General features: G+C 31.8%; 2 protein-coding genes across 3 annotated transcripts in view; both read left to right on the forward strand.

Moving 5' to 3' along the window:
* The window catches only part of LOC130444435 (UNC93-like protein MFSD11), a 34,431-nt gene extending 27,215 nt beyond the window's left edge, over positions 1-7,216 (forward strand). The window contains exons 4-7 of the mRNA XM_056779558.1: positions 382-662; positions 948-1,070; positions 4,447-4,751; positions 6,957-7,216. Coding sequence (XP_056635536.1) covers positions 382-662; positions 948-1,070; positions 4,447-4,751; positions 6,957-7,148 — 901 coding nt within the window. The 3' untranslated portion in view covers positions 7,149-7,216. The remainder of the gene's footprint in view (positions 1-381; positions 663-947; positions 1,071-4,446; positions 4,752-6,956) is intronic.
* Positions 7,217-9,356: 2,140 nt separating this feature from the next.
* LOC130443817 (arrestin domain-containing protein 3-like) overlaps positions 9,357-13,174 on the forward strand; it is a 28,896-nt gene continuing 25,078 nt past the window's right edge. The window contains exon 1 of one of the 2 annotated variants that reach the window (XM_056778670.1): positions 9,357-9,545. The gene's annotated coding sequence lies outside the window, so the exon portion shown is untranslated. The remainder of the gene's footprint in view (positions 9,546-13,174) is intronic. The other variant, XM_056778671.1, reaches the window with a different exon arrangement.

The following is a 13,174-nucleotide window of genomic DNA, read 5'->3' on the forward strand; positions in this document are numbered from 1 at the left end:
GCAAAAGACTTGAGTGGAGATAAATAAAAAAATATCATTTCATGCTGTAACGGATGTCACATAAGTATCAAATATTAGTTTGAAATTTCTATTGAAAACGCAATGATTTTTCAATGGAACCTATATTTGTTTGTGAGTCTTCGTCATTTAAGGATACAGAGATATCGAATACACCGTTTTTTTCTCAAATGTAGTCACTTATTTTCTATTCTGGCTCGATATATAACTTAAAAGTTGATTTATTCAATTTAGTTCATGCTTTTATTTTTTTCATAATCATATTGATATACATTTGTCTATATAAACCCAAATTTTAAAAATTATTGAAAAGAGGTTATAAATATTGATTATTGCATATATTATATACTCATTCTCTTCCAGTATGTTTGTTGGAAATACGTTCGTCTTCTTTGCTTTTAAAGGAAAAGATGAAATTGACAAAAGTACAAGAACGTTAGTCATATCGACGTTATCTGCTGTTGGTATTGCAGGACTCGTCGTATTGTTTCTACTTCCAAAAGCTTGGAAAGAAGAGGAAGACGATGAAGAAGACGATGTTGAAAAAATTAATAATGAAGGACCTCTTAAGGCATTCACAGGAGCAGTCAAACTCTTCTTCACATCAAGGATGTGTTTACTTAGTTTGTCTTTCTTATACACAGGTAAGAGTTAATCAATACTATAATAATCAAATACTACTTGTTTGTTAGGATATAGACAATCCATTAAAGGTTTTTTGTAATGATGACTACGTTGATAATAACGATAATCGTTTGATACAGTCCCTAATAAAAAGATTTAGACATTACATTTAAATATATACTTTCATGTTTCTATTTAAATTAATTACAACTTTTGATCATTTTACCACCAGATTCAGATCATTTTACGTCCAGCATAATTGATATTGAAAAATTTACTGCATTAGATTTGTTTCCATTTTATAGGTTTGGAACTGGGATTTTTCAGTGGAATATATAGTTCCTGTCTAGGATTCACTAAGAAATTTGAAAACCGTAAAGAGCTTGTGGGAATTTCTGGTATATTGATGGGCGCTGGTGAAGTTATAGGTAAATATGATTCAAATCAAACAACTATTCTAACCATTCTTCATGTTCTACAATATGGACAATACATCCTTCAGTATACTTTTCAATAGGTAAAATGACTTTTTAGGAGGTTATAATAATAATTTGTCTGGAATTAATTTAGATTAATGAGGTTATAAAACTGCAACTCGCTTTCAATATACTAGATACCAGTTTAATTTACAGTTGGCTCCAGAAAAGTTTGTCAGCAATCATGGAATTTTGTTCAAAACGGCAGAATTTACAACGAAATTATCTTGATAAATTGTTACTATTTTCTGTTAGAAGAATTGACAGAAATTCTAGACCAGAAGATATCCAAAAAGAAAAGAGTTTGGATAAGAAAACGTATAGACGACAGGAAAGAAACTGATGCCTCTTATTTATTGATCCGCGTATTTGTTTCGTCCTATAATTTTACGATTTATTATTAATTTTTTCCATAGTTGCACTAATTCAGGTTGTCGGTATCTACCGCTGTTGACTACGTAACAAATTTGTAGTTTGTTCATGGTTAGTGTCGTGACCCCGATTCGACATGGTGTGGCAGGGAGAAGACACCGATTTCAAAAATATTGCGGGAATATTGAATTTAGTATTGACCCTGTACTACTGTTCTGGAGTCAGCTCAGTTTACACAAAGTCAATATTAGATAAGTACTGACTTAATTCGTGCTTTCTGGAAGACACTCAACATTTAAATTATTTGCGCTCCAGCCTGAAAAATACCCCTTTTAATTCTACTATTATTATGAATGTGGAAGTTTGGATGTTTGTTAGTGAATAGCATAAATCGAGATAAACGAATTTGGATGAAATTTAACTTACAAATAGTAAAACTTGAAATAGAGAGCTAGACAATTAATTTTTTATACCTCATAATGAGTTTATTAAAACTGTAGAACTAAAACTCACTTCAACGTACTTTAGATTTGAGAATGAAATATATAAACAATGGTGTTTTACGTTATAGGGCAGGGGTGGCCTTCTGCGTCCAACTGATGCGGCTCTGGCGACGCTACTCTAGACATGGCAACAGTGTACACGTCGCACTATCTGTTGTCAACGATGGGGGTCTGTAGGGGCTGTTACCAATGCAATACAACTTAAAAACACAACTATAATTCGTAAAAAGGAACCAGTGGAGTTATAAATAATTTTGCGGCACTGCTAAAAATGATGGTACTCCCTGTGATGCTTGTATCTTAGCTGTGATTGCTCAAAAAAGACATTGTTGTCGCCGCCCCTGTGCGAAAGACATAACAATTTTTTGCCGAGTCTCGTGAAGCGAATACAAACGCCGGCACAACCAGTCGAGAGTTTGAGAAGCCTACACAAGTGAGAGAGAGAGAGGGTTCTCCCTCGATTGAAAAACATTTTCAAATGTGTTATTCTTTGTAACGATTCAAATTTACATGTATAAAGTCAAAAAATACAAAAACGATCCGGACATACTACACAAAACATATCCCAAAAGGGCAAAAAATATTATTTTTTATGAAATACAACAGAATTATTTGATGAGAAACTTGGGCCTGCTTGGAATTGACAAATTGTTGAATATCTGGGTAGATTTTCGTCAAACACAAAATAATATCATTTTCCAAAAGAAGTAGAGACAGGTGGCCTAAGCTTCAACGCTTTTCGGAACTTATGCGGGACACCTTGTAAATTTAGGATCCATTATAGTTCCAAAATCAGAAGAGTGAATACTTATGCTATTTTTTAGCCAGTTTTGTCTCCGAAATAAGTGACGCGTGTATTTATATTGTCCAAGGGTTAATTTTTTGGAAAACATTGCATTCGCGTTCTGGAATATACGAGGATGGTCCCAGAAGTACCTGGCCCAACAAAAATTTTGGAAAAAATTATATTTATTTCTCAATGTAACCTCCTTTTACCTTCATACACTTCTTCCAGCGATATTCAATAAGTTCGATATCCTTCTTATAATGAGAATCGTCAAGTTCCTCAAAATAGCCACTAACTGCCGACATCGTCTTTTCATTGTTGGAAAATCTTTGACCACTGGCCCTTTTTTCAAGTCTGGGAATAGAAAATAATCGCAGGGGACTAAATCTGTCGAATAGACTGCATGAAGTAGCAATTCAAACTTTAATTCATTAATTTTGTACATTGGAATAATGAATGTGTGGGCTGGTGCATTGTCTTGATAAAGCAACACTTTCTTCTTAGCCAAATGCGGCCATTTTTGCTTAATTTCTTCGCACACACAGTGCAATAAGTTCGCATATCATTGCCGTTGATAGTTTTTTTTGAATATAGTCAATGAAAATTATCCCACGCGCATCCCAAAAATCCGACGCCATGACCTTGCCTGCAGATGGAACAGTCTTTGTCTTCTTTGAAGCCGGTTTTCCCGTTTTCAGCCCAATGTTTTAATTGCTCTTTTGTTTTTGGGTGTATGCCTACTATGTCTGCTAGCTCGCGCACTTTCAGTGAACAATCAACCAGTACCGCTTTGTGGATTTTTTTGCAACATTTCTGGAGTTGTCACCTCATTTGGTCCACCACTGCGATGCTTTGTATATCGTATGTCCTCGTTTAAACTCTGCTATCCAATATTTCACTGTTGATAACGAAGGATCAGTATCACCTAAAATCTAGTTCAGCTTGTATATTGGTTGGGCTAATGCCTTTCAAATTAAAATATTGTCTCACATCACAATAACCAATTTTTTCCGTGTTTACAACTTCACTGAAATCATTCACTATTGATGGCTGCCAAACTAATACTAAACAACGTGTCGTCTTCAACGTTGATCATATGCTGTATAGATTGTGTCTCTAGGTCAGGTCATGTATTTCTGGGACCATCCTCCTAAAGGAATATTCAATGTGTTCAATTTAATTTTTATTTGATTTTTTTACTCCTAAAGAGCTGGAGCAACTTTTGATGACTTAATTAACCGAGGCAAAAAATATGGGTCCAGCTAACTTGAACTAGATCTCAATCCAATTGACAAAATTAATTTGTTGCGTACAGAATAAATTTTTGTCATTTTTCACAAAAATAGATTAGAAGAATGTTAATATTTTCCTTGGATTTTATTATCGAATATTTGAACCACAGTGTTGAAGCCTTAGTTTGAGCTAATGCTTGAAAATAAACTAGTATACATTTTCTGAGGTTTTTAATAAACTTTTCTTATACAATGTACGCCTAATATTAAAATCTATTATTAGATTTAAGAGCAAAAATTTTTTAGAAATAAATTGCCAGTTTAGTGGTATTTGCTTTACCTTGATGTACTACGATTTTGGGATTTGTGTGATTACTGAACATTTGATTGTTCTTTGCATACCTGTATAAATGAAATTCAGATTTTATTTTTAGGTGGTGGAATATTCGGTATTTTCGGCCGCCAAACTGTGAAATGGGGAAGAGATCCTGTGGTGGCTATGGGTTTTGTGCTTCACGCCATAGCTTTCGGTATAATATTCCTTAACTTGCCTAATGATTCGCCGTTTACGGACACTGACGAAAACGCCATAATAAACAGCAACGTGTACTTGGCTATTTTGTGTTCCTTTCTACTAGGATTAGGAGATTCGATTTATAATACTCAAATTTTGTCTCTCTTGGGAACAGTCTACTCGGAGAACAGTGCACCAGCTTTCGCTATTTTCAAATTCAGCCAGGTAAAATTCCAAAATAAATATCGTTCGATAATATTACATTTAACTATTTAGAATATTTTTATCAAGTGATAATAGAATAATTTTCATAGTCTATGCAGGACAGGATTGGCCAACACGTCGACCGCAAAGGTTTTGAAAAAATTTAACTATTATCCGGAAATGGACCTTAATGTATAAGGCGGGGATATGCTAACCAATCAAAAAAAAATTTCGTATTGTTTTGAAACTAACATCCCGTTGAATTTGGTATTAAGTGGGATTTTTCAAGACCTCAAGATGAATGCACTTGTTTCATTCGCTTAAGAAAGCAAATGCTGAAAGATATTTTTCAACTGTTAAAAAAAATTGGAGAAGATTACCCACGTGGTACAGCGTTGATAAAAACCAACTTAAAGCACAATTAACTGCACAACAAAATGGTTTTTCCAATTTTGCCAAATACAATACGCACACGAAGAATGGTACAATTGCCTCATTCAAAGTTACTGATACTTTAATTGAACATAACAAACCGTTTTAATATGAGGAACTATGGAAATAGGCTTTATTGGAAATATTGAAGCCCATAAAAAGTATGTCGTTATGCGTAGAAAAAGAGGAATTAGCTAAAATCTTGAAAATATTCCACATAAAAACATAATTACATTATATTGTCACTACAGTTCGACGAATCTACAGATTATATCGGCACTGTACAGTTTTTATACACATGATTTTCGAAGATATGTCGACCACAGAAGAATGATTAACGCTAAAGAGATCAGGATATCTTCGATTTATATAAAAATTATGAATTTTTCAATTTGTAAGTTGGTGTCAATAACCACTGATGTGGCGGCTCCAGCAATGATCGCTAATAGAAGTGGCTTCGTTCAAGGATAATTCTATTATACATACTCAAGTGTTGGGTGAAAGTACTGGAGCATGTTATGGATGTTGCAATTCACACATTCATCCATACCTTCCTGAAATAATATGGCAGGTGGGCTACATTTATAAGCTAAAATGATTTCATATCCCTATTAGAAAATTTACATACACTGAATCGGAACTATAGGATAAAAGTAAAATAATAATAGACGTGATAATCGTTTTCAAATGATCTAAAGAGAAACTAAATATGCTTGCAATGCAATTTAAAGCATTATTAAAGTCTGGTTGATGAATCTTAAAAAGATAAAAACCTTAGTTATAACAAATATGCTGATTTTGCTAAATTGTTTCTCGAAGAATTTGATTTGACATTATATGAGCTTGTCCATTTAGTGATAACATTGATTTTGAAAGTACTACTTTTTCAGTACTATAAATTTACCCAACTTGGAAGGAAGGAATATTGGATGTGACATAAATCTTAGGTCACTGATTTCAGATTCTAATTTTTAGAAATTTTTAAGAAAAGATAAACAATCAAATGTTTGACAACGTTGCCATGACTTTTTTAAAGCAACATATTTATGTGAATCCACATTTTCATTTATAAATGCGACCAAAAAATTATCGATCCTAATGACAGAGCAATATTTGGAATCATGTTTGAGACTTGCATTAATTTCAAAAAACTTGCTGTTCTTAATCGTTCACAAACTATCATTCATAGAATAAGTAGACTTCAAAGAATGTAGAGAATATTAACAGATTCGAAGTTATTTACTTTCGAAAACATAATCTAAATAATATATATTTGGTGATCTAGGATGTTTAACCACATCTTTCAATACAACAGTTATACAAGTCATCATTTGCTTACTATAATTGCTAAAAGTTCTCCATATTAGATCCAAGTATTCCACGTCGCTACTAATAAACATATTTGAGACCTTAATTTCATTTGATACAAATTTCGAATAACTTGCTGTTCTTAATTGTTCACAAACTATCATTCATAGAATAAGTAGACTTCAAAGAATGTAGAGAATATTAACAGATTCGAAGTGATTTACTTTCGAAAACATAATCTAAATAATATATATTTGGTGATCTAGGATGTTTAACCACATCTTCCAATACAATAGTTATACAAGTCATAATTTGCTTACTATAATTGCTAAAAGTTCTCCATATTAGAACCAAGTATTCCACGTCGCTACTAATAAATATTGATCAACCAATGGTAGTGAGTCGAAAATGTAAATTTGATTAGTTATGTTGATGTTCTAAATGAATAGATTATTCAAGAGTATTTATTATTTGTTAATATTTTAGTCAATTGGAGCAGTAATAACCTTTATTTCGGCTAAATCATTACTACTTCACTATCAGTTAGCAATTCTTTTAACGATGGCAGTTGTTGGTACACTTTCCTTCATAAAAGTGGAATGGAACACAAAAAAACAGAAAACTTTATTGGCCACCGAAACTGGTAAAAACAGTGAAGCATTGACTGATTCAGAATGATGACTGAATCTTTTTTAGCGAATGTGATTGTAAATTTTTTTAAATAAAACAATATTTTTGTATAAAAAGTTTTATTTAATTGCGGTAATCATAACTGAAACAGTTAAAGTTGTTTATATTTCGTATTTTATTTTGTTGGAAGACTTTCTTCTTTTACAATTTGCAGATATTATTACATTGTTTCTCAGAGAATTGGATTTTTAACATATATGAGCTTGAAGATTTCGTCGATACTACAAATGTAGCAGACTTTGAAGAAGAAACTCGAAAATTTTAACACTTTGATACCATTAGATAGATAATTTCTGAACGCATCTAACAAAAAAACACTTAAATCCTAAATCCGTGACAATTTGAAGTCTAAATATTATTACTTTTCCAAAATTTGATATGTGGCCACTTTTCAATCCTTCATTTAACATTTAACCAAAATAAGTCTTCGTTCAATTTTTTCATGGTCAAGTTTTTTGTGCCTTCTGTAAAATTTGGTTCGACTTAAGTTGACATTATGATGCTATGAATCTGTGGCTATAAGCTCAAGTCATTGGCTGGAGACCTTCCTCAGTAAGTAACTGATATTCAGTCTCAATTAAAAATACCAAATAGTGTTAATACTCATTTGAAGTAAACAATTGATACTAATTTGGATGATACCAGCTTTTCAATGAAACGAATTTAAAAAAAAAGAGTTGAAAAACATAAAGAAATGGAACTATGCGAAACGAAATATTTATTAATAAATATAAATAAAAATCGTTGACTGCATATTCTAGAACGAATATAAAGCAGTAAAAATAATTTTAGACCTTATGTCAGATATATGAAATGAAAATGAAACTTAGCCAAAGAGAGCCGGGATGCTTGAACCCCTATATTGGCTGCTGTAGATGCTGCCGTTGATTCTTCTTCTCCTCTATTGGATTTTTGTCTAACGACATACAGTCAGGATCTGTATTTTGTTAGGTACCAGATTATTTGAAGAGTGTTCATGCCCTTCAAAATGGGAATAGGTTAATACTAAAGGGTCCTGTGGTGTATCCAGAACATTACACAGAGGGTTGCACTGGGAGATTAGGATAAAGAAAGTTTTTTTTCTTTCTGGAAGTAAAAAACAAAATAAATAGCTTTAGACAGTATTTTCTACGATTCTACAACTATTATAAATTAATCTGTGCATTATATAATTGGATATAAGCGCCTACTGTCTACTTAAAGTGTTAAGCCATTTCAAATTAGGTATTTGACTAAGAGGTCAACTGACTTTAACACTGGAACCAAAAGCAACGAATAGATATTAATGGGGGCTTGATTATACTTAAGCAGTTCTTTGTGCAATTCGTCGTTTTGAGATGATCTGAAAGTGCATCTAAGAAAAGTGTGGTTCAAGTCTCCTAATTGTTCCTAGTCACAGTAAGGATCTTCCTTAGCATTTATTTTATATAGATATTGTGGAGTGTCCCAATGTGTTGACCTCATTCTACTGAGAATTGTAATCACGTTCTTTGGTAATTTAGCATTGTTAAAACCATGGAATTTTCCTAGGTGTATTTTCTATAGAGAAGAAATTTCTTCCTTTGATTTTGCTCTCATTTCGATAAAGCTGAATCCAAATTTTCCATAATTTTTTTTTGATTCTTTGCTATATATCAAGGTAGTGTAATTCATAGTTCTTATTAAATTTTCTTGTCTTCCTTGATTGGCTAATTCATCCACTTTTTCGTTTCTTGAGATTCCTGAATGACTTGGTACCCATAATAATTTAATATCTTCTCCATTTTCCATATTAGACATAATTAGTTATCTGGTATATAGAGTGATATTATATGCTGCCGTTAATGGTGCTGTAGCTATTAATGAAACTGAATGCAAAAAAGAGAAGATTCAACTCACAAAACTTGAAACAGATAAGCACAGATTTCCCACTTCGATTGTTTAGGAGTGATGATTGAAAAAGATAGGAAAACGCGAATGAAACAGAGTATTAAAGGGAAATAAGGTCGAAATTTAGCGAAAAAACAAATATAGAATCAATAAAAATATAGAAGTGTTGGAATTAAAGAATGTGCTAGTTTGGTTGCCTACGCTAAACAGCTGTGTACTTAGTTCATTGCCTTACATCAGACAATAATAACAGCCCGCCATCGAATTTGATCGAAAGCGAAATATACCAGTTCTATTTAACCTTCGTTAGAAATTTTGGAGGGGATAGAAGACGTCACCGTCGGTGCTGAATTGTTTGTTAACATTCTGTTGGTGTAAAATATTGTGTGATTTTCCCAAAAAAATTTGTGTTTTCTGAAGTACTTTTAGTGTGGTTTGATTTAGACAAAAGACAAATAAACATTTTGATTGTTTTAGACTGTTAATTGCGTCTAATAATTTGATTTATTTCGACAAGTAAGTTTGTTATGCAAAGCTAAATTCACTTAAATTTGGTATTGAAGTTGTCGGCAAGTTAAAGGAAAAAATAAAATAATATTATAAAAAATAGTTGCAAGTTGCGTAAAAGAATAAATTTCCACAATCATCAATCTCAAAAAAATTAAAATTTGAAAAAAAAGCTGTGATGATCGTGAAGGGAATAAATTAAAGAAGTTGAAAAAAAAATGTTAACTTAAGAAGGATGTTTAAAAATATTATATTAATATGTGAATATAGACAATACGGATGATTATTGTTATTTTTTAGGTTTAAATTCATTCACATGTAACTATTTTAAATATTGTTGGTTATTCTAATTATGATTTTTAATAGGTTTTTTTAAAATACATTATTTCCCTAAATAAATAAATCAACAACTCCTCCGTGTCTATATTTCATTGTGTTATGTTAATATTTGTTTCCACTTCAGGCTCTTAATTACAAATATTTAATTATATAACTAAAATAAACAAAATTGCTCTTAAATCTAAATAAATACAAGGCATGGGCGCGCTCTCTGTAGACAACATATGGTAACGTTACATTCGATTTGACCTTGCAAATGATTTTGCCAGACAGATTTGGAAAACTGGGCAATCCTGTGTCCATAATCGTTAACATAGAGCACCGAAAGTTAAGAGATTAAGGCAGTGGTTACCAATATTTTTGTCCCTGCGCCTCCCTTTATTTATTATAATAAATAATAATTTAAAATGTCATAAAAACAAATCTTAGAAACATGATATGTTGGAAATAGCAGCCTCCCTTGCAAACAGTCCAACAGGTTGGAAACCACTAGGTTAAGGGTTTGTCTGAGTGTCACAATTATTCTCTTAGCAATTAGATTATAACGTATATTATCATTTATTTCAAAGTTCGTTAATTTTATGAAGTTAATATGGTAATAAATTAGTTTCAATACGAGTTCTCATTGTTATAATAAAATACAGTCCATATACTTGAAGATATATTGAAGGACACTAGTGTCAATTCTCACATTCACCAAAATTTAGTGGAAAAAAAATATTCTGGTACCAGACACTTTAAGAGATAGAAGTTAGACGATTCATCTTGTCTTGTATTTATGCATTTTAAGATGTGGGCTCTACACTTGAATAAATAATGGTAAAGTCAAACGTGTATAGTTCTTCCAATATCAATTGCAGATTATAAAAACCCTTGCCGACAATTTTGTTTGATCTACCATAGGCGTAGATACCACATTTCATAAATTTATTATTTTTATAAATACTTTTAAAAATATGTATATCTTATGCGAGAAAGTATTCGTTAAAAGGCAATCGAATCATTATAAATTGGACAGCATTATACGCCGTTATTTAGACAGATGTACTTAATTGTAGTCCTACTTGAAACTTAGAAAAAAATCATTATTATACCTCGTTAACTTGCTACAACTGAATATTAAATTATAAAACGTAAATAGACGAGTACAATGTACCTGTCTGTGTAAGGGCGTTTGGCTTAAACAGGGTACCAAACGTGAACTGAGCCCTTTTTGTATCTCATTCGTTTTTCTTTTGGAAATTCTTTGCAAATAAGAAAAAATTCAATTCCAAAGTATCTTTATAAATATTCATGGTACTCATAATCGCCTGAACTAGAGTCATCATTTGATAAATTCATACCTGTCTTTATTCTTACTACACTGTGCAATTTTATTATCCTCATTCGCCCATTGTCTAAAGAACGCCATATTTCTATTAATTTAAAGAAATTTATGAATTGAATGAATCTCACCAAGGGACTCCATTGTTTATCGCAGGCTGTTTGGGAGGAATATTTCGAAGAAATTGTGAACATACTCCTTCCGACAGCTTCGGCCAATAGAAATGCATTTTTGTTTACGATTCGATATTTTTATTAGTAAACAGTGGAGATGGTAAGTCCACATGGACTGTCGGTTTGTTACATGTTTACCAAATTTTATACGGGGAGTAAACATTTCTCATTTCTTAATTTGGTATGAGTGCCGTGCGTATTTATGAAACATTGATTGTTCCTCGCATAACTGAGTTCTGAAATTGATATTGGAGGAACTATATGAACAAATCTGTAGGACAAAATAAAACAGTGAACTCAAAATATATCTCATAACATTTTATTCTCTGTAAATTACTGGAATATTTATTAATGTTACATTTAAGGAATAACAAAAATGCAGAAAAATTAATCGGAATAATTAAAGTGAATATGTGCATGGTTTTGAATCATAATAAAACGCTAATTTGGCATTTTCGAGGTCGCAGAAATCATTTATCGAGGTATCAGATGTTGGAAATAAGTACTTCCAGTTTTACCGATAAAAATGGTTTCCCGTATTATCGGTCAGTTTAGATAACCATACCTAAGCTAAATTAAACCTGACCTATAGTTTACTTTTGTGTACAATAGAGTAGTGAAAAACCAATTTCTAATCCAAATCTTAGTACAGTTATTTTAAATATTATTACAGAATGATATAAATACTTCCTTAAAATCTAGCGAAGCTGACACAAGCTTTAGGTCTTTTATAACCATAACAAAAAAAACGTTTTTACAGGAGAAAAGCCCTTTCTTTTAAAGAGTACATAGCCGTATTATAAGATGGTACTATTTACCTAATTTAAGAATTTCTTTCCAACAAATTTCACCTAAAATATGATTGTAGGTTTCTCCTTTTAGTGAGGAGGTCCAAGTTGTGTATTCATAACAGTTTCCTATCATTGCAACTTGTGTAGTGTGTCCAGTGGCGGATTTACAAGTTGGCCACCTGTAGGCTATTCATCTTTTGTAGCCTCACAATTATTCAAAGTACTTTTTTCCATTGCAAATAATTGTTTAAAGACATTATTTCAAGCAAAATTTAATCATGTACATAATTATATTGTCGTATGATAAATTGTTCATTAGGTGTGACTATGCATAAAAGGGCTGAGGCGTTAAGTATTTCTTGACTTGAATCGTAAATAGCTTTTCACTCTTTTCAAGAAAGAAAAGCTTCAGTTACCAGGATAATTTCATGCTGATGTCCACAGTATACTAAGAATTAAAAGTTAGTAGCCTTCAAATTGTACGCGTTCCTGAACTAATTCCGATTCTAAATCATTTGTGTACAATTTTTCCAAGAAACTACCTTTTCTATTAGAACCGATGGTAAAAACTCACTCAGTTTTATGAGAAATAAGAATTTCAAGATGAATCCGTTAAAGACCCGCTAATTCAAAGATGAGACAATCATAAACGTATTTAATCTGAAGTAATCACTAGCAGCTATTCCAATATTTTCTTCAAGTGTTCCATTAAATCTTGTTTTTTGTTATATCTCCAGTATATACTTTCTAAACGATACTTCCATCGCCTTCTCTTCAAAATACTTGAAATTCTCTAAATAATAATTAGTTAGAAGAAAAAGATTTTGAATCGGAATAAAACCAAATTTACCGCCCTAGTCTACAGCCTACTCAGCTTGCTGGTAAATCCCCCACTAAGTATATCGTCTATTGTTATTATGGAAAATTTGGAGAGGAAACGCCGAACAATCGGTCCTTCAACCGTTAATATAGAAATATCAATATATAATTGTTTTAAATCATTAACAAACA

Source organism: Diorhabda sublineata, chromosome 5 (genome assembly GCF_026230105.1).
Source record: "Diorhabda sublineata isolate icDioSubl1.1 chromosome 5, icDioSubl1.1, whole genome shotgun sequence".
NCBI classification, from domain to species: domain Eukaryota; kingdom Metazoa; phylum Arthropoda; class Insecta; order Coleoptera; family Chrysomelidae; genus Diorhabda; species Diorhabda sublineata.